Source organism: Pantherophis guttatus, chromosome 1, assembly GCF_059756535.1.
Source record: "Pantherophis guttatus breed Tessera chromosome 1, ASM5975653v1, whole genome shotgun sequence".
NCBI classification, from domain to species: domain Eukaryota; kingdom Metazoa; phylum Chordata; class Lepidosauria; order Squamata; family Colubridae; genus Pantherophis; species Pantherophis guttatus.
In genome coordinates this window covers 41,949,738-41,973,304 of record NC_142063.1, presented here as the reverse complement: position 1 = coordinate 41,973,304, position 23,567 = coordinate 41,949,738, and the positions used below count along the sequence as shown (strand labels likewise).

Genomic DNA, 23,567 nt, shown 5'->3' with positions numbered 1-23,567 from the left:
ACCAAACTAAATGAAAACATATAAACGTAGCATTGATTTTGTCTGAGCTAAGTTGGGGAGAGGGGAGTTCACATACTTTACATAGTGCAATTATGACAAACAAATTCAATTTTTCCAGATATTATATAGATTTCACCATAATCAATAATTAATGTTCGCTAAACCCAAACTTCAGCAGTTTTCACCTTATTCAAAGCTGTATTTTCTCAGCAGGGAAAACTCTCCATTTATATGTACTACCAATATATGCCTTTGTAGTTCTTTGTCTGCCTATGTACTTAATAAATAGCCCACATTCTTTTTACCATTTTTGTTACCTAAGTGGATGTAAAGGGAACAAGGGCAGACTATTTTCCAATGCAGTTCTAGAGTGTCTGGTCTGCATAATGATATAACTGATATAACACAAAAATTGTACTATTATCTGTTCTCCTCAAGTCTTGATGAAAAAAATGTGGATAAGATTGCATTCTCTACTCTGATTACTGTTTTGTTTTCCCATTGATCCTCGGTTTTAATAAACCCAGTCTGGAATGAAACAAAAGTCTGCATCTTGTTTCACTATGAAATGTGCGGAACACATACCATATTATTAACATAAACGCTTCTGAAATAATGCAGCTTTCTAGACAGATTGTATTAATTGCTTCAGACTTTTTTTCTTTTCCTTTCTTCCAGCAAGGGTGGTCCAATCTAGATTTCTCATTGGCTGGGCTGGTGTATAAATCTAACAAAAATGAGTTTAAGGATAATAGCGATGAGAAGACAGAAAGAGAAATAACTACAGTATTATTTAATCATATCCCTACATGCATATATATCCTCTAGTTCAATCTCATTATTTTCTTATAGGTATATATATATAATCATGTTTTCTTCTAAACTATACCATAGAATACCAACCAGCTAAGGAAATAATAGGAAACAAATATCAAATCAAATATATTAATTTGTATTAATTTAGGAACTATTATTTTCCTTTATTACTTATTTCTTTTATTGTGTTTATTAGACTATAAGTCATTGACCATAAGTCAAGCTATCTTCAGTAAATAGGTACAAAATTGTTATTCAAATGTATAGTAGAGAGGTTCCTAAACGTTTTTGCCATCACACCTCCCTAAGTGTAATCTTAATGTTCTTACTCCCTCCTAAAAATCCAAACACCCAAATGAACACAACTGAGCAATGAAAACAATAAAATGAAACTTAATTTTTAATGAAGGCATAAAAAAATAAAGATCTTCATACCTCCCTTCATGCCTCTGCCTGCATCTCCCTAAGGAGGTACACCTCCCAGTTTGGGAAATTCTTATATAATAGCTACAAAGATCTCTAAAATTGAGAAAAATCCATATAGCCAACAAGAACCTAAAATACTAAAATAGGACAAGGCCTTCCTCTGCAACATGCTGTGCTGTGACTGACATCACAAAAAAAGCCACCATGCACAAAAGTATAGATCCAAGCACTAAAAAAGGAATAGCTATTCACTAATGGAATCAGTTACTACAAATCAAGTCTAAATTTGCTTGCCAAATAAAGTCAAGAATATGCTTTCCAATGTGGATACACAGAGCTCTCTCGCCAATCCTAAACTAGACATTAAAATCACATCATGACCTGGCATTAGATAGTTTCACATATTAATCTTTGTCTATAAGGACTGTCCAGCTCACTGACCTGCATATTGTGTACCCTTCCATTGAAATGAATGCCTCTGTAGAAAAGTTAGGATCACAGGGCCACAAGAACTCCCTCACTGGTATCATTACACTTCTAACTTTGAATCTATTGTAAATTCTTTAAAAAGGTCAACAATAGAATCTGACCCAAACACGTGTGTGTGTGTGTGTGTGTGTGTGTGTGTGTGTGTGTGTGTGTGTACATACATAGACACACACACACACTTCTGAGGTCACAAAATAGAGCAAGATAAGTACTAATGTAAGATAAGGAGTTTATCCATTCAGTGATATATAAGGAAACCACTGAAGTGCAGTAGGCGGCAACACAAATAGTAAATCCTCTTAGTAGTTGTTAATAGATATGTTAAAAGACACAGAAAAACAAAACAGAAAGGTTATGCATTTTGCTAAACTGTGTGCCCACATGTGTGTGTTTATTTGTGCATACATCCCACCTGGAAGACTATGTTTTCTATAAATACTTCCAAGTCTAGTTGCCTTCACTGAACTTAAATAGTTCTATTAGAATTAGTTCCAACCTCTCTTCCTTCATCTTCCTACTATTCAGAAAAAGCTAATCAAAACAGAAATGATACAAGACTGAGAATTCTGTGATTCTCTTCTAGCTTCTAATGAAAAAGATACTACAATATTTTAACAGAATACAATTCAGCAGGGAGAAACCTCCCAGTAAAGGCAAAAAGGCATGGCAATGGAGATGTGTGCAGGTATTTCAAAGCAACATGTTACGGAATGGGCTTATCTTGCAGTAGTATTTTACTGAACTGACTTTATGTAGAATTTAAAACATGTAGTAGATTAAAGTAGCATTAGCAAAAAGGACAGAGAAATATAAAGACCACTGTAAGCACTCTTGCCATTATAAAATGTTCTATGCATGTCTCTTACACAATTCATATTACAATCTTCCATAAGAAAATTCTTTTTGTATCCTGCTGAATTCAGTGGGGAGAAACTCCCAGATAATTTCATCTACAATCTTAAAAGATTATTGGGTTGTGTTGGATAGCCATGGCAATTACACTTTGGTAGAAAAGTACCAGGAGCTATGGAAAAAGTGAAAGTGTCAAAGTAAGTCTTTCTTTAATGAGTTGGTCAAAGTATTAAAATATATGTTTTATATTGAACTGTTGAGCTTGGGAGCAAAGTGTTCTATGTCAGTGGTCCCCAACATTCGTGACTTGGCCCCCCCAGCTGGGGGACTGTTGCATGTGCATGTGTGTGTGCTGGCCCACTACTCCGGGAGTTGAGCTGTGCTTGCGCATGCATGCACACCAGGCTGCCTCTTGCATGATCTGGTTCCAAATAGGCCACGGCTTGATAGTGGGCCACGGCCTAGGGATCGGGGACCCCTGTTCTATGTGGGTAACTTCTAGAACTTAAACCTAAGATAGCCAGTAAAACACTGAATTGTAAAGTTATGCAAAAAAATAGGTGGAGCTTTTAGCTTGCAACCAGACAGGAGATCTCACTGTTGCAAAATCCCTGATTGCTACTCTATGATCAGAAGAAAATATGCTGCTGCCATAATATTGCTGGTAAAAATGAAATAGGAAAAAAATGAAAAGAAATAACAAATGATAAATACTTTGTATGTGAGCTGTCATAAGTATCCTACATGAGAACCAAATGGTTAGAAAAGAGCAGCCCATGATTTCTACTCAGAAAAATGGACAAACCATGAGGAAATTTCTGGAGAAAGGGCAAGAACTGTCCCTTGATTTATTATTTTTGTTGCTGTTTAGAAAATTTATATTGCTCTCCTACTCACACATGGAGATTCAAGACGGCTTACAAAGATACAAAAATCCACAATAAACATATGGGTCAAATTATAATACAACACAGAAGGACCATCAGTGTTTTCATACAAATTAAATTAAATATCCAAGTAATAAAAAGCTATTACAGTTAATTTTGTGCTGAATAACAGCTAAAAGGGAGGACTAAGACCATCTTTATTCAGACAGCTGTTATCCTGAGCCTATGGACAAAAAACAGAGCAAGTATTTATAAATATTTATACACAGAGTTTCTAGAGGTCAGGTGCTGAGCAGTTTATAACTTATATGCACACCTGTTTGATCAGAAAAGCACACACACCCTTTCACCGGCCTTGTAAGGAATATTACTTGCCCAGTTGGAAAACCCAATAGGAAAGATTGTTTCAGTTGTGGGACAACTGCAAGATGTGCAAACTGAGAACTACCAAATGTGATCTGCTCTGCAAGAATTTCTCCTTTCCTTTCCTTCTTTCCTTTCCTTTCCTTTCCTTTCCTTTCCCTTCCCTTCCCTTCCCTTCCCTTCCCTTCCCTTCCCTTGTTCCAAGAGGGCAAAATGACATTTCAGGAAAACAGAATTGCTAGGAGAAAGTTATTAAATGGGACAAGAGTACCAAAAATAAATATGTACACTTTTTGTATATAATACTATAATAAGAAATGTGACAAAGTAAATGGCCTAAAAACCTAGAATATTTCTCCAAGCACAGATACACACACTTTTCCTTCAAGAAAAGCTAACAGCAGTAGTAATAGCAGAAGGGCAGTTCTTTCATGTATTAATGAAAAAAATGCTACTACTAGGGAATAGTGTGCTTTTTTAGATTCTAGGACTGAAATGACTATTTTGTGTAGCACAAAAGGATGTGGACTGTTTAGGTATGGATGCTATGAAGCTGTGTATAAATAAAGGTAAGCTTATGATTTTAAACTTTGTCACAGTTGATGGCATAAAAGTGAAAGCTATGGAAGGGGACTTGATATATTGAATTTGGAGTAAAAGTAGAGAGGATGAAAAAGACGATGGTAGATGAAGATAATTCTTTGTTCTCTTAGATAAAACTTTAATAATGATACATGGAAATTTAATTTCTTATCACCTTTATTGCAAAGCCACCAAAAAACTCCCCTAGAGAATTTTACTTTTAACCATTAAGAGCACTAAGATGTAATGGACTTTCATCAGTCATGAAGTCTAGCATAAGTGCTAACTACCTTCATAGAAAAATATCACCATGGATAAAGATGAATATACATTTCCCAGGATAAAGTTGCAGTATCCAATCTAAAACAGAACTACATCTAGGTGATGCACCAACTGCTAAAAAGCCAATAGTCAAGGACACTATGTACTTTCCATTGTGCCTGAAAATATCCGTCTCACTTTGAATGCAATGCTTGATTACATGTCCCTTGATTACATGTGTACTCAAAACTTGACTTGAAATTAAGTATTTTTTCAGAACAGTCTTTAGAACAGTGATAAAGCAGCTTATATGACTGTATTAGAAGCAAATTAGTGGCATATAGATTTAACAAATAGACAATAAATAAAACTGTAATGACTGCTTTTATAAACACAGTGTATGCTACAATATTATCTCAGGTTGAGATGCCATAGTATCAGATTGTCCCAGAATTTAAATTGGCATAGCTTTTTCATTTAAGATCAGTCCAAAAGGTAAGTGTCCAACAATATAGGAGTGAATATACAAAGGTGCAATACTCTTTCTGGGTACTTTACTTTTTCTTATCTACAGTAGTCTTAGCTTTCTTTGTTATCACTATTATTGATATCTGTTTATCACAAAGGAAGTATGCGGATATAATAGTATTTGCTTGCCACATTTTCTATATGGGTTTATATTTATATTGCGCTAAATAAATTGCGTTAGAAGCAAACATACACTGGGAAAATATTAGCAATGTTAACTGCAAAACTCCTCATTCAAATAAACCAAGCACATCATTCAAATAAATGCTAGAGTTGAGGATATGTAATCAGTGTTTGTCAGTGACCTTTTGTTGTTACATTCATTTTCTCACTTTGCACTTTCAGATCTTGCACATGCAAACAAGCCTCTGTCTTCCCATCTAGATGAGACTCTCTAAAACGGATCCTTTTAGTGGAAGACATCCATATTTGTTATGGAATATTTATTGTATCAACTTGTTGACTGTTTTTAAAAGAATCACAAGATATTAATTATTACTTTTCAAGGCCTTAATGCTTTGGAACAAGGCAAGTTACTTGTACGTCAAATGTAAGCCTACCAACTTTTAAGATTAATTATTGTGACATTCCTGTCCATATCTTTGTTTTCCGGAGAATGTTTGGTGGCATCAGACTTTAAGACTTATTTTTAGAACTTTGAAGCCCAAGAAATTATCTCCTTCATTGTATTCTACCTATGCTTCAAGTCTTTACCTTTTCTACAAATTTTATTTTAACATCCTTCAGATTCTGTGTTAAATTCTTGTTCTCTTTTTACTGCACTATTTTATATTGTCAGTATATATTTTTTAATTACTGTTATTTTACATGTTTTGTTGGATGTGGGGAGGTGCAAGTTACAGAAATTAAAATAAAACAAATTTCCTGTATTTAAAACCTAAAGTGTACTTTAAATCTTTTATCAAACTACTTCCCCTATGTAATCCCTTTCACTGAATATGGATTGTTTTTCTAAAATGCTATGACAGCATCATTTATTCACATATAAAAATATGGAAAAATTAGGTTACTATTTCCTTTATGAAGGTCTTATGAATATTACAAGGATGCATTCAGCTCATAAGAAACCAATAAATGAATATTAACCTTGGAAAGTAATAACTAAGCTATATGTGGCCTAGAACTAGACACCTTGCTTTATCTTAACTTTTAAACCAGCCAAGTCTACAAGAAAAAAATTCTCACATTTATTCAAGCTAACATCATCCACACTAGCAGCATATCATGGTTATTTGGTAACATGCATCAGACAATTCAAACATACTAAACAATATCTAAAGGTTACCACTTCTCAAAAGAAAAACCAATATTTTTTCATGTAAAAGGCCTACTGAGAAAAATATATTTTATATTATAAGTCTTTTAGGGCAAGGACTTTTATGTCTCAAAAATCAGTCTTTGCCAAAGAAATAAAAATGTACAATTGCAATAATAAGCATCATGAGCCTTAGACAATATGTGTGGCTAACTTGCTGCAATAAATGAATGGAGCTACAGTGGTATGAAAGAGTGTTAGAACATGAAAGAAATCCCTTCAACTTACATTTATGTAAAATTGTACATGTGTAGAATTCTAATGTGTAGAATTCATTGTTTATTGCAAATACTTATATTTCATTCATTCTTGCTTGGTCCATTTCTCACCTTTTTGCTTTTCCTTTTATTCTTTATTCTTTACCTTTATTTCTTCATATAAAATTGTTACTTTTTTTCTTTTGTAGGTCCATCTCTTTATTAGATCATATAAAAGTTGTAGATCACTGATAGTATGCTTTTGTTGCTTATATTATGAATATTTGTAGTAGAAGTAAGTCAAATCCTGATCTTCTGAAAGGATTTTCTTATTAATGGTAGCCTTAATATATTACAAGAAGAAAACGAGAACCTCTCAAAAAGGCATTATTCAAACTTCCTTTACAGCATAATCAAAGATTTGACAAACTTCAATGAAATTTTAGAAGAATAATTTCTCTTTCACAATGATTTTTCCTTTGCTATTTAAGGGCTAAAGATGAGCCTAGCGATTCATTTAATATTCTGGTTCCCACCATGCCCAATCAAATTTGAGGGCAACATCTCGTTTCTCCCAGCAGTTATTATTCAAAAATGTGTTACCTCTGCATAGACCTTGCTTATAGCCTTTCTAATTAGTAGTCATGAAAGCCAGCAGTCATCAAATGCTGGAGCAGTGGATATCATTGTTAAATTATGCACTTCATAGAGATATACTTGTTTTGCTTCACTGTATCCTAAGATAGGGACTCCAATTCACCAACTATTGAACTTCTCCCATTGAACTTCCTTTGGATGTTGGCCAAATCTGGGTAAAATTAGTGGACAACTTTTTCAGTGGTATTCAATATTTACAAAGTCTTTTCCATAAAGATTGGTTTCCTTTCATTGCTTTCCATACAAGTCAGTGATGGAACAAAGACAAAATTAATGAGAGGCTTTTATAGCAGTGGAGGGAAAGTGTACAGACCACAAGTATGCCATGTTCCAATGAGATCTGAAGAACACAAATCATCAGGAAGAAAGACTTCAGATGCTAACTGTTATCCAATTAAGTTTAGCATAAACAGCCCAGAGAGATGAAATCTTGATATCAGAGTATCACATTTGTATGAGGATTCTCAGACATTTGATCACAATGCAGTATAAACAAACCATCAGTCCCAGTGTTGGTGGCAACATCTGAGATCAACTAGCCCACACCCCCGGCAAAACAAGACCAAACTGGTTTTAATTCCTGTCTCAGCAATGATAAGGAAGATTTCTAGTGCTTTAGCTCTGTCCTTACATCCAAATGGACCTGATGCTTCCAGAGATATATCATGTTGGCAGATGATCTTCAGAGAGCAAAAATAAAATGTTTCTGTTACCTGACAACTGACAATGACATCCAAATGTGCCTGATGTCTCACTCTGAGACCCGCCAACTGAGATTGCGCGCGCACCACAGCAGGACAGGCTCAGGCAGGGCGGGACTGAGGTTAGAGCACGGAGAGGTGGCGGTGCGATCACTGATGCATGAGGGTGGGAGGAGGCAGTTATGGAGGCCGCCGGCAGCTTTGCAGGCCTGGACGGCCCTGAGGAAAAAACAATAGAAAAATCTGTCAGTGGTACCGATGTTTGAAAGCAGAGATGGAGAACAGGAGCAATGTAGGGCTGGCATGACCTACAATACATATTTGCTTAACAAACTGTAAGGGAAGGAAGGAGAATAACCTTGAGGAATTGGATAAAAAGCCACAACCAAGTTAACTGTTAGGGGGGGAAAACTGAGCCCGGGCCTGTAACTGTAATGTGAATAAGCATCTCAGAAAAGATGCTCCCTTGTTTTCAGGAAGATAACAGGAGGGAGGAGGAAGTGCATTGAGATTGCGCAATGATGTCAGCCTTTCAGGGTAGACCAAACTAGGAAAACATCCATGCAAATACTACTTGTATTGTAAGGTTATACTAAAGAATCTTGCAAGTCTGAATGCACTTCTCTATCTTTATCATCCTGAGAACTAGGGAGAGTTCTTTCTGATATGCTTTCTTAGTTTACACCTCTAGCCTGGACTCAGATTTGTTTTATCTAGTCACTGCCCTGGTTATGGGTGTTCCTCCTGTTTCTCAAGGTTATTCCTTCTGCCCATTGCACAACTCACAGGGCAGAAAGAGATGGTAGTCAGTAGAAAGGCTTCTCTCTCCACTAAGGCCTTTCCTATGAGAAAGATAAATGACTGATTCTTTCCCCCTTTCTTTTAAATGCCAAATGTGTTAGCACTATTTATCTGTAAACCATAAAGGTACATGGGATGGGATTCAGTATAGTAGTAGAATAACTATATAAACAAGTGAATGAATAAAGGCTGCAGTCATAATACCAAAGACAAAACTTGACTATGAAAAGCATACTTAGAGAATCTCTGATATAGATGATAAATTTTGAGCATCCTTATTTTATTTGGTTTGTCTGTGGGATTTTTTTTCTTTTTCTTTTTATCTGTATGTTCACTTAGGAAATATTTTCTTTGCCTTTGGAAGAGAATATAAATATAAATACATAAGCAATTATTTTGGTATTATTTTTCTTCTTCCTCAGTAACTCTTGAGACGTTGATAGATATGCAGTCCTTGATATACAACTGGTCGCTTAACAACTGTTCAAAGTTATGACTGACCTGAAAAAATGGCCTTATGTTATGTAACCACATTTCTGGCATTTGGCAACATAGTCACTTTTACAGCCATTTGCAAGATTCTGCAGTCACATCACTACGCTTTACAACAAATTTGCATAAAACTAACACTTCTGGTTTTTGGCAAAACTGCACCACAGCAAAACCATGGATTCTCTTAATAACCACAGTGTTCACTTGACTGTGGCATTCACACTTACAACTACCATGTTTGCTTAACAACCACCACAAAAAGTCATAAAATCAGGTCGGTCATGTTTTCTTACCATTACAATTTATGAGCACAATGGGCAGGCTCCATTACAGTCTCAATTTGAGGACTACCTCTATAGAGTCACTAGCATCTTAATCTATCTGTGACTAGATTTTTAGCTGTTTATTGGGTTTTCTTCTTTCTTTTTCTTTTTTAATCCCTCCATAGTATAAACAAAAAGATTACAGGTAGCGTTTAGCTATGTATCATGTAGCAAAATGGCCAGCATCCTAACAAACTTCTGTCAGTCTCCGAAAATGTGTGATTTATTTCTGGAAGCGCCAAGCAGCAAAAGAAATGTGCTTTAAAAAGAACATGCCAGTTGTTCCGTACAAATATAAATTAATACTGTTGTTTTGTTTGTCCTAAAAACCAAAATAGTGATACAAAAAAGTTATATTTAGAGAGACATTTTCCAATAGTGTACTAAATAACTGTGAGTTGCTAAAATCTTCTTAATAGTTTGTGTATTTTTGCCCACTCTCAAGAGCTGCTCTGACCATAATTTACCAAGTCAAAAACACCACTTCTGATAAAACAGATTTGTACGCAGGAAATAGCCTGTCATAATAACCCTGTAAGAGTTCTCAGCAACATTCCTGCTCTTATGAAGAAACCAAAAATGGAAGAGTGATAGGAGAGGACAATGTATGAGATCCTATAGGCATTAGGGAAGAGCACCGAGGGACATTGCCAGAGCTATAGGGCATGTGTTTAGGAATCAGATTGAAAGGGGATTACGGTTTATGGCCATCCGAATCCAACTCGCCAAGAGAAGAAAAAAAAAGGGGGGGGAGCTGCTTGCCAAGTTACTACTGAACCAGGCCCAGCACACTAACACAAAGTGCCACAACTCATAACTGAAGCAACTTCATACAAGTGCCAGGAATCAAGCTCCCAGAATAAAGCATTTATGGCCCATTGTGGCTTCGTCGCTACTTGAGCTGCAGCCAACAATGCATTCTACATGTTTCATTTCTGCATTATATTTCCCATGTTAAGTTTATACAGAATATAACCTTTCTTTGTTGCTAATAGCTGGAAAGAAGCATTGTACTCTCAAATTGTATTATTCATTTAAAACACATACACACATATCTAAAAATCATCTGTTATTTAGAACTGTATTTAGTCTCTGTTTCTGGTATGTTGGAAATGCTTTCCCTCTTGCTCTCTTGGCAGTCATCAGAATGACTTAAGCAATTAAATAAAAGCATAACACAGACACATATTGCATGAAGTTAACTTTTAGTTAGAACTCAGGCTGCTGTATCCATTTTTCAATAACTAAGTATTTGGCTGCCACCAACAATTACCTGATGCTCTTGAATCAATATACTTATTGTAGTAATCAACTGCAGTTTGTGTAATAAGCTTACAAGTATAATAGTCTGGCAATTTATTTCACGTGAATTTTATAGACAAAGGAGTTAAACAAATTACAAACGGCGTGTTTGTCATTTCCAACTATTTAAATACAATGCCTATCTACACTAGTATGTACCTCCCAAATTACAAATCTTTGAAAAAAATGGGAATACAACAAAACAAATAACAAAATGCATCATTAAAAAACACCTAAACTATTCACTATTTTCATTCATACTATTAATACTGTCAAATCACAACAAGATATTGGGATATGAGGAAAGAAAATGTAGAGAGATTTCCCTTCTACAGCAATTTTCTACTCAATACCTTTGCTCCCACTCAAGGATTCAAAGAGCTATCGATTTTATTTCAGAAATCACCCAAAATTATTTAAATTATAATTTTCAACTGAGAAAGTGCCTTGATTGGTGAATGTCTAATACTCTTTCTTCCTCCTATTTTTCCCACAACAACCTTGTGATGCGAGTTGGGCTGAGAGAGAGTGAATGACTCAAAGCTAGCTTTCAGGAGTAAGGTAGGAGTAGAACTCACTGTCTTTTGGTTTCCAGGTCATCAACTTAACCATTCGACTTTGAAAACTGCTTGTGTTCAATAAAGGACTGCATGAAGGAAGAGACTGAATCCAGATAAGATATCAATCTGCTATGATTAGCAGAAACCCTTATCTAAATATTGGAATACAATCTGTGGAACATACTGTGAACATGTTGTGGAACCTGTTCATAAAATATATGTGTCTTGGGACTGCCATTTAATAGTAAAGGATCCCTGGATCTACAAGTATTTAAATATATAAATACTTAAAATTTGCTATCTGTGACTATTTCAGAATTAGCCTGATCTGGCAACCTTGCTTATATCATACTTCTCACAAATGAAGGTGAATTTACATGTCCCAGGACAATGTTGCAGTAGCCAATATGGATCGGTCACTGGGACCAGAGGTTTTGTCTTCCGAGCTTTTGGACTTGGGCTGGAGCCCATCTTCAGTGAAGATGAATCTTGGTCAGTTATCTCTGGTCCCAGTGACTGACTCAGATTGGATCCTGCATACTTATTGTATCATATAATAAGTTCTTTCAAATTGGACTATGCTTGAAGAAGCATTAAATGGTACAAAAAGACTGCTAAGCTGCAAATCGATACCTGGTATTATGATTATATTACTCATATGACTTGAAAGTTCTGCAAAAGTTGTCAATTGTTTTCTCTTATCTATAAACAGCTTATTTGCCAATTATCTGCACATTACCTTCTTTATGAACTTGCCTAAGTATGAGCAGAAACAAACATTCCTGGTCACAGATGTCTGGATGCTACCTTTCAGACTATCTGAAGGGGAAAAAAGATTTATTTTTAATCTATTTAAGTGACGAGTCATTTAATTTACTAGTAATGGCTTAAATTTGTTTCAATGTTTCAGTACAGTTTTATTGTTTTATGTCTTTATTAACTACTATTGTTACTGGATTTATTCCATCTCAGACACAGTTGAGGAAAAGTATTGTATAAATACTATTAAAAAAATAAACTATAACTATTACTTATGATTTCCTCCTCCTATTTGCCTAGAAGGCCTAGTTTTTCATTAAAAATAGCATTTATCCTCCTCATGTTTTTCATCTATTTGTCCCGGTCTGAAAACTATAGCTAGCATGGTGATCTGATAGCTACAGATGTGAATCCAATAGAAATACTTCATCCTTGGCACTGCTTTCAGCACTTCAGTCTGCATGGACTGCATTTGATTTTGTCATTTATCTTAAATGGCTAAGAGACTACCAGGGCAACACATTTGTGTGAAGTTGTTGCCAAACCACAAGTGAAGGGCCCTAAATCCTTGGCATAAATACTTGAGCTCTGCAGCATCAAGAAAAAATATGTGTCCTTTGTGATTTTTATTTTTTAAACAGAGTCTGGACCTTCAGATTATTTACTCCTTGCTCTCCCACCTTCTCATTTCAAATTATTACACAAACAGGTAAAATAAGATACTGACAGAAACTGCACCTACATTGCAATCTGGAAGTGACTTGTCTGCCGAGCCAATGAAAGCAAATGGCAGATGTGGAATGTCTAAATATATATAAATAATTTTGCTTGGCATAGATAGATGATCTTTTAATACTTCAAGAAAGAGATAAAGAAGAATAAGAAGAGTAAAGAAGAATTCCTAAAATATTTTAAAATTTAAGTTTGTAATTGCTGAAAAAATGCATGTCTATTCTATTTAATAATGTTACAATTTTTACTGATGTTCTTAGTTTCACCAAACCTACAATGTATGAGTATTGTTGATTCTTTATGTATCCCACATTCACTGGGATAATTGCTTCCCAGAGAGAGAAAACTTGTCTGTAGAAATCACAAATCAGGACTAGTCTCACTTCAAAACAGCCACAGGCTGAGATTACATTTTCAGAAGTCTTTTTTTTGGTGACAATTAACCCCCTCCCTCAAAATATACAAACACACACACACACTCATTTGTTTTTGAAGCTCGCTAGACAATTTTACTCTGATTTTTCTCCACTCTTATTTTCTTTGGCTATCATATCTGGGTTTAAAAATCCAGACAATCACTAGATGTCAGAAAAGAATTCTGAATTGTTGCCATCTACTGAGGTTCAAGATTTTTGCAGTCCAAATTTTTTGTATAGATATTTAGGGTTATATAGAGACTTTTCTATAGCCCTGTAGTTCCCTAGACCCAGAATTACCTTAATACAAAATGGCTACCAATATCATTCCTGCTCTTCCATTTTCAAAAGAAGCAAAAAATATCCACACTGAAAAGCAAGAACCCAAGTTATTGTCATTACTCTTTCGCTGCACCCGCTAGAGTAATTTATTTTCATCTGAGGAAAAAAAAATACTGATAACTCTCTCCACAAATAGGACGGAGAACTTTGAGAAGCCATTTTCACAGAACTTGAAAAGGCACATACCATTCAGCTTTTTTAACTTCTCTCTAAAATTTAACAAACCAGACTGCACAAAGGCCACAGGCCTTAACATGTTATGTAACTTATTCTGACCAAGGCTTTGCAAGTTTTTTGCACAAACCACACCTCAATTAAATACGAGGGTGGCTAATATCTTCTGCACTGAGTCATATCCCTTGGGCTCTTGAGTAGTTGCCAAAATAATTCTAAGACAGTCTCTTCTGTTAGACAAAGTGATTCTTAATAGGTAAAAGTAATGAGAAAAATTATTCAAAACAACTGCAGATGAGGCAGAAAAAGCAAAAAATGCAGCCTTTCCCAACCTAGTCTCCTCCAGATATACTGAACTATAACTCCTCTCCCTTGCCAACCCATAGTCCTAATAGCTGAGCTAACTGATGGATGAATTCAACATATCTGGAGTGTGCCAAACTAGGAAAACTACACTATCCTATAGTACAGGTAGTCCTTGACTTACATTCATTGATCATAGTCCTTGACTATTCAAAGCTACAATGCCACTAACAAAAGTGACTTGTGACTTGTTTTCACACTTACGACCATTGCAGCCTCCCCATGGTCATGTGATCAAAATTCAGCCACTTGGCAACTGACTCGTATTTGTGATGGCTGCAATATCCCAGGGTGACTGAGATTTATGGACAAGCAAAGTCAATGGGGAATCCAGATTCCCTTAACAACCATAGTTATTAACTATTACTAAGTTAATAACTACAGTGATTCACTTAGCAACTGTGGCAAGAAAGGTCATAAAATGGGGCAAAATTCATTCAACAACTGTCTCTTTTAGAAATAGAAATTTTGGGCTTGATTGTGGTTATCAGTCAAGGACTACCTATATCTAACACTGGCACGAAAGACAAAGATTATGACACCTCTGGTATGCAGGTAGTCCTTGGCTTACAACCACTCGCTTAGTGACCATTCAAAGTTATGCTGAAATAAGTAACTTGTGATTGATAAACACACTTATAACTGTCACAGCACCTCTGCAAAGTACCTCTGCAAGGCACCTCTGCACCAAGTACCATGATCATGATCTTGGTACTTGGCAACCGACTCACATTTATGATGGTTGCAGCATCCCTAGGCCATGTGATTGCCACCTGAAACCTTCCGAGGCAGCTCTTAATAAGCAAAGTCAATGGGAAGCCAGCAGGCAAGGTTGCAAGTGATAGTCATGTGATTTCTTGCTTAACAACCATGGCAAAAAAAGGTGTTAAAACTGGTGTGGTTATTTGATGCCTCACTTAACAACCGCACCACTTAAAATGATTTTTCTGATCCCAATTGTGGCTGTAAGTCAAGAACTATGTGCATCACCTATAATTTTAGAATTAAGAATGGGTTAAAGAGAAATAAATAAATACCAATTTAATAGGTGGCACTTACCATGAAAAGAAAACAATTACATATTTGAATTATGCTTTGAGACAAGAGATAAAAAATGTGCAATATGAAAATCTACATAAGTGTTCATGTAGACAATGTTGCTTAGTACCCTAATAGCCGAGATATTTCATTGTAGAAACGTTGGTTTCAGCTAGCTCCTAATTGGAGAATGTAGTGATTATTTCCCTACTGCAAAACTTATAGTTTTGGCAAGCTTTAAGATTTCTCTAGTTTCATTTCTGTAGTGCTATTATTTTTAAGAGACATCAAGGTTAAACCCATTGTAACTTTTATAAATATTCTAGATTTTGGAGAAAACCAAAGTATCAGGATATGGTGGAATAATAACAGAAGCAAGAGGGACTAATAAATTGTTACAGGTTTTGCTTTTACAGTTCTCATATTTTACAGTAAGCTTTTTTGTCACATTTTCCTGCAATGTAATATTATTATCAAACACCATTTTTTTTCCCTACAGGCATTTGAAATACATTATGTGCTTAATTTACCCGCAACATAGGTCTGAATTTTTTGAATTTGTATTCAGTACTGGTTCAAATACAGCACAATGCTGCTTAAAGGTAATACAACTAAAACTGCTTCTAGTGCTGGAGAAACAAGTCGTATTTCTATTTAACAAGGAATACACACAAACACACACACAAAATAGATGACAACTGCATACAGAAAGTGATTTCTCTGTTGTTATTTACAGATGTTTGGATTTTTGCAGTTCAGATATCCTCAATCAATACACTTCTCTCATCTTCATGTTGTCGAAGAGAACATCCTCAAGAAAACCTAGTATTTTAGAATTTTTAAAAAAATTGTTTCAGAGAATGGAAGCAATCTATCCTCAATATGTATATAATATTGACAACCCAATGGAAGGGAAAATTGGGTGAAGGACAGAAGGCAGGCAGAATTATTTGGGGGTGGGGGACACTGAGCAAAAGCTAGTTCATACTGCAAAATTTTATTGCATTATCACAAAAATCCAAATTATATCATTATAACAGTAAATTCCAGATTATAATTTGTCTTCCTGATCAACGTTATTGGACTTTGCCAATCACAAGCAAAAATTTGCCTTAGAATTTGATCTACTGGAGTCCTATTAAGCCAGCTTTAAAAGCTAAGAAATGTTTTTTACAATAATTCAATTTAAAAATTAAAATTCTGCCCTTTCCCTTAATGTCCATATATATTATGTTTAGAAAAAAATAAATGAAAGCAAACTGTCAATGCATATTAATTAAAAGTAGAGAATAGGTTTGCTCAGTTAAAAAATTATATTTAATACTAGGACTGCATATTCTTATCATCACCATCACTGTTATTTTATTCTTTTTCCATTTTTCAAAGGTTTATGCTCTCTAGTTTAACGCACATACATATTATAAACACAGTAATAGAATCATAATTAATATGAAAATATTAAACCAAGGTAATATAATACAGCAGACCTGAATCATGTGAAATAACATTTTATTAATATTTTCTGTCTTGTTAAATGGAAAAAAAACCCAAATACCAATAGGATTCTCTTGTAGATGGAAAACAGACTTATTCCACAGGGGATATATTAGAATATAAAATATACTTTATCTATTTTGCATATTAGTATATTCTTTAGATCATAAGGTATCATTAAATTACAGTTACATGCTATACCAATTTTTGAAGTAGCACAACAGAAGAACCAGGTTCAATACTAATGTGAGTTTTCATTTTTGTCTTTCCTATAGTGAAACAAAACTTGGAACTGGACTCTCCATATCAGAAGCTATCAAGAATGTTCAAAAAGTGCACCCCCTCTGCTTTTCATGGAAGAATGCCAGTAAGTATGGCTTGAATTTAAGTCTGCTTTTGAACATGCAATCTCTCTGGTACTTTGATTTTCCTGTATGGCCATTAGGGAAACAGAGAAAAAAACCTCTATAAACCCCACAGGTCTCTGGAGCAGTTTACTTCACCTACTAAAAGTATCCACTTCACAGCAAGATAAGATGGATTTTTAAAAATAGAACAATTAACAGTAATCAAATTCACTTTTACTTTTACCCTGTCATCCAGCAATCATCCCCAATGCAAATGAGTATGAAACAAATAGTTTCTTGGCCTAGATTAAATATCGTTACTGCAGATGGGAACCTTGGGTTGGAGACTGTAGACACTGATGAATACCAAATACATCTAAGATTTTTTTTATACTTCCTCTCTCATCACATAAGCTACATATATGCACACAAAAAGAAAACGAGAGCAGTCAAAGAAAATCAAACCACAAGATCCAAATAAAATTTAAAACATACACAAGAGGCTTGGGTTGCCACATTTAAGGTATGTTCCTCATTTATTTTCATCTGCATCTAAGATCTGTGGGAAAACACTGCTAATGCATAACTGTACCCACATTTTTTAAAAATAAACCAAACAGAAACCTGTGCAAGAACACAATTTTTGCACTCACTCTTTTTTCCTTTGCCTTTGATTGTCTGAGTAAGAGTAAGCTTCTTTTAAGACTCTCCTGATTTTCATAATGGAAACATGACCATTTTCTTTTTGTGTAAGCCATACACAAAATTATTTATTTATTGCCCATATTGCCTATTTCTTTACATTCCATCTCCCTCAGAAATTTGCAAACCTCACACAATTTTTCAAGTTAAACTGTTTTTTTTACTAAAGAATTGCAAACTGCTTCCTAGATATTAGAAACAAAATGCAAACTTATATATTATGTAGACCTTCACAACTGATATACATTTATGCTATTTATATTTATTTATTTATTTAGAAAAAAATTATGCATACATAAAAGACAGCCACAATTATCCTAGGTCCCATGGAACTAGCATACAACATATGTTCCCAGTCAAAACCAGAAGACTATGGCTCTCAACAAAATTTAGGTGTATATGTCGACTAAACTGGGATGTGAAGCTGCTGTTGTCACATATGAATCTTAAATCAATCTATCCTTTAGTTAATTTAACATCTCACCACTGTAAATACAGAAGCAAAAGCAAAGATTAGGAATTTGAAATTACATTGGGGGGGGTGAATTTCATGTGCAAAGCATTTGGATGCTATAGAAACAAAAGATGCTCTAAATCCTGTGTGTCTTTGTGTTACAAAACAATAGCAGGCAAAAGGCTATTCAAGGAATTTTATTGGCTACTGACATTCTTAGCCTTTTTTACCTATGAACAATCATACTGTTATATCAATGAGTAGATAAGTGGCACAAAATTTAAAGCAACACTGCCTGTTATGGATACTGATTCAAAGTCACTGTTGTACTTCTACAGAATTTTACCATTCATAGATATTTAGACTGTCTTCAGTTGCCTCCATATACAATTCAATTTAGGAAAGAAATATTATAAAGCCTTTCCAAAACCTAGCTGATTCACTCTTTCTTATTAATCATGTAAATAAATATTTTTACAAAAGAAACTGGTAGTCAATATATCATAATGCACATAAAACAACATTTACAGAAAAAGAGATAAGAACAAGTACACATACAACATGCTGAAGGATAACCAAGACCATGAATGTTCACCAATGCACCAGCCAAAATCTCAAATCAAAATGCATAGGTAGCAAGGTGTTTTTTTTTTTAATGTGTAATGTGTAGGATCACGTAGCAACTGATTTCTAACAGCCCCTTTAAACCTGCTTGCTTTTTTTTTAAAGCAAGCAAGGATTTATTCTAAAAATGCATTTCTTTACATCCAGAATTCCTACTGATTTTGTATAAATGAGTCATAGATCAAACAAGAAATGTGGAAAGCAGGAAAGAGAGGCTGAAAGTGAGGGACACTGGCATGGAAACCTGATAGTCCCCTTACTGCCTCCCCCCCGTCTATCCCACCCACCCCCCCATGCCAAGACATTAATTCTCACAAGTCAGAGAAAATTACTATGCATGAATGCAAAAAGCATGATCAGGAGTAATTAACGTGGCTTCATATGCAAATTTTATTAATGCAGAAGTACAAAGTCATTATGCAAATGAAACTTACGTCAACTCTCTTGACAAATATTCATCTCTGAAGCTCAAGTTTCTCCTTTTATTGAAAAAAAAAGTGCTTTGAATTTAAAATAAAAGAGAGAAATTGGGGAGGAGAGAAGTGATGAAGACTTTATGACAAGTTTGTGAAGTTGGTTTTCAACCCCCCCAAAATCTTGTATTGTTGGGTGTGTGCTTTTTTTCCTTGTTGTTGTTGTTGGCAGGTACACGACAGAAAAGCTGGAGGGGGGGGAGAAAGCTACCAACAGCAGGCAGCCAATCAAAACGCCAGCGGCAGTAATGAGTGCGATTGATGACTGTTTGGCTTTACTGCAGGGTAATGAACTAGAATCCAGTCTGAGGAGAAAAAATATGAATATTCATGAAGCTGTGCTCCTGCCTTTGATGATTAAAGAAATTTTTAATATTCAAATAAGCGCTTGCCAAGTGATTAACAAAGAACAAGCATGCAGGAATATGGAAATAGAACTGCGGAAGATTGGGGAGTCACAGCCTGAGCAGCAAAGACAGCACAAAATTTCACAAACAAGATAGGCAGATAACCCAATTGAAGCCATACAATTAAAAAAAATTAAATCATTGGTTCAATGTTTTATCAGCTGCTTTCTTTTAAAAATGGGGGATAGAAAAAAATGCCTAAGTGAGTAGCAAGATTGGATCAGGGGAGGGGGAAATCATAATTAAATATACTGTTTGCTCACAGACGAAAAGCCCATTTCCTCATAAAGCATACCCTGAGAAGAAGATTGGGCTTTTTTAAAATAGTAATTATGTTTTGGTTAAAAACCGATGGAGCTACAGAAAGATAATTCTACTGGAAAACTTGATGCACTGGTTTTCATTATATGACTTTGGAAGGTGTGTGGAGAATTTTATTATATCACACAATCTACAACAGGGCTTCTCAAGTGGAAAAAAGCTCAGAAAGCTATAAATTGTGAAAATCTATAACCTGGGCAATGCCAAACCTATACAGACCATCAGATGATCAATGGTTTTTGTTTTAATGTTATCAGGCTGCTCCCAAGGGATATTCAGTCATTTGAAAAGCATCCTGTGGTACGCTGAGTGCTAGAAGACCTTGTGTTTAAACCTGACACGTCTTTCTGGCAAATGGAGTTGCAGGCACTGTTGAAAAAGCAGGAAGGTGGGGGTTTTTTTAACCACATTTCTCTGACTCTGTGCCTCCTCCAAACTGTTGTAGAGGCTTAGGGATTGCACAGAGTGTATGAACAATTTGAGAGAACATGAGACACAATGGACAAGTTTCAAATCTCCATAGAAACAGCATCTTTCGGAGAGGTCATACTTTAATAGGAGAGCATACGCTTTGTGTGAAGAACGCCCCAGATTCTATCCTTGGTATATCCTGTTAAAAATACTTCAGGGCTAGAAAAGTCCTAAGAAAAGTCACCATGAGAAGCAAATTGGTCTGCACTACACTGGAATGGTCTTGTTTAGCATGAGGAAAGTCACTGTGTTCAACTGCATCAAATATATGAGATGCCAAGGTAAAGGTACAGCAGATCCTCTTCATGGCAAGCTCTAATCCTTGCTTCTTACCAGTGCCTTATGGAGCAGTAGAAGGCAGTTTCAGATGTTTATCCTTGGAAAGGAAAAGTGAGAAAATAAATTTCTAAATCACTGGCCTTCTGTACCAGATTTCTGTCCCATTTAACACCTATCGTGTTTCCCTGAAAATAAGACCCTGTCTTATATTTTTTGAACTCCAAAATAAGCACTTGGCCTTATTTTTAGGGAGGTCTTATTATTTTGGGGCGCGTGGAGCAAAATGGGGCTCCTCTTGCTGTCTTACCTGATTTCCAGCTCTGCGTTTAAGTATTTTCGGGGAGGGCTTATTTTTGGGAAGGAAGCTTATTTTAGCGCATGTGCTCAAAAGTCCAGTTGGGCTTATTATCAGGGGATGTCTTATTTTTGGGGAAACAGGGTATCAATGCCTTCATCTATCGATGTCTTATGAATTCAGCGTTACTATTTAAAAACTCTATGAAAGAGTCCACAGAAAAACAATTAGAACTACAATAACCATTTTACCCCTTTTCTTCAGCTGATTATGGAAAGCTTTGCCTTTTTAAAAGCCCAAACATGCTAATTTAAATATTAAATTCTTAAGTTTCACAAAGATGGTCTTTCAAAAGTAAGGTCAGTAATTCACATGGGGGGAAAGGAGGGAATGGAGAGAGCGGGAGAGGGAGGGAGGGAGAGAAAAAGAGAGAAACAGAGAGAGAGAGATTCACTTGTTTGATAAAGCTAAGAATCCTTCATACTCATAGCTGTGCAGTTCTGAAAATGTACAGTTGTGAAAATGAAATGTAAAGTTTCACAACTCCTGGTCAGCTATTTGAAGCCAAGGACCACAAAGGAAAACAAGAACAGTTCTGCAAGTATTATTTTCCCGGCACTGTAACTATATGAAGTTATCCTTACAGGAATTTTGTTTTTCTTTCATAAAATGCATCCATGGAGGTTTCAGCATAAGACCGTAAGAGATTTTATCCTTTTTCCTTCTGCAATTTTCCCTATACATCACTGTCCCAAACAGTCCTTCCCTTGTATTTGAGAAAAGATATAGATATCTTACAGCAACATAAAGGTCCATTCTCTCTGATCTCATATGCAGATTGCAGCTTCCATAGTATATTTTTCACTTATGGGGGGAGGGGGGATTCTAGTAAAAGTGATATATGTATGAGTATTATGCATATCCAGCATTTCAAAAAATCTATTATTACAGATTTAGAACAAGCACCTCACATACCTGGTATGTTTAGATTACTTTTTATTAAAAGGTATAAATGAATAGCCTACCCCAAACAAAGATTATGTAAAAAGAAAACCCTACAAACTGCAAGAATATTTTTCCCATTATCAGTTGGTTTCTCTCAAAAGAGTGTAGTTTTGTACATATGGTTGTATGTGTGAAATCCAACCTCTACCACACTCATAGAGAAATGGCATGGTCATAAATCACTTTACCATGACCTGCAGCTAGTATAATCCACTCACGGCTCATTTAAACATGTGGGATTAAACATTATTAGGTAATCACACAGACTAGAAGGTTGACTTAATATGGCTTGTGAGGTTTTACTATTTTTATATCTTTATTTTTTTCCTTAAATTGAAATATCTAACATTAGCTGTTAGCTCACATTAGGCTGTATGTCAACTTGAACAATTTTCTTCATTCTTTATCAAACATGAATGGACTCTTCTATTTCATACATCCATACTGTAATAATACAAACAAGTCTATGAAGCATGTAAACAATTCAAGCAATGTTTTAGAACAGTTCTACTATCTCAAATATGTTTATTTCAGAAAAAAGCTACTTCTTCTACTTTCGTAAAAGCCCTTCCTTATGTCCACAATGGAATTTGTGGGGAGAATGAGAACTATAAACTATGTATTAACTAAAATAACTTGTAACTTATTGCAATTTTAATGTGATTTTATACACTTATATTTATGGTTTGATTTTAATGTTGTAAACCTTGCGACAAAATGGGTGGCAAACAAATTTACTAAAATAAATTACTGTATTAAAAAAAATCTCAACAATTCAAAAATTCTCAATGCTCACCAGCAGGAAGGTTCTTAAAGTTAGTTTATTAATAATAATTAATAGAAATATTTTTCATATCTTTGTGTCCTCTGTTCAAGAATTCTGATGTATATACAAGCCTAAATAAACTCAACTTTAAATTTATTCCAACAATACTGGGCCTGGTGGCTCAGCAGACTGATAGCATTGTGATTAACACCAGCTGTCTGCAATTACTGTAAGTTCGAATCTCACCAGGCTCAAGGTTGACTCAGCTTCCATCCTTTCTAAGGTAGGTAAATTGAGGACCCAGTTTGCGGGGGCAATAAGCTGACTTTGTATAAATATACAAAAGTATGAAGGCTATTGCTTAACACATTGTAAGCCGCCCTGAGTCCCTGGAGAAGGGCGGCATATAAATCAAATTTTAAAAAAAACAAAAAAACCCCAAGACATTGTCCAACAGAAGTGTCTTTCCCATATATATATATATATATATATATATACTCATGTCCTGAAGACCTTGGTTAGGGATCTCAAA

At 35.2% G+C, this 23,567-nt stretch overlaps 1 protein-coding gene across 13 annotated transcripts in view; it reads right to left on the bottom strand.

Moving 5' to 3' along the window:
• Nucleotides 1–23,567, bottom strand: part of BCL11B (BCL11 transcription factor B) — a 171,237-nt gene that overhangs the window by 81,514 nt on the left and 66,156 nt on the right. For 6 of the 13 annotated variants that reach the window (XM_087872352.1, XM_087872348.1, XM_087872350.1 and 3 more), the window contains one exon: nucleotides 8,108–8,314. The exons of the other annotated variants lie outside the window; for them this stretch is intronic. In XM_087872352.1, coding sequence (XP_087728478.1) covers nucleotides 8,108–8,314 — 207 coding nt within the window. The remainder of the gene's footprint in view (nucleotides 1–8,107; nucleotides 8,315–23,567) is intronic. 13 annotated transcript variants of the gene reach the window in all.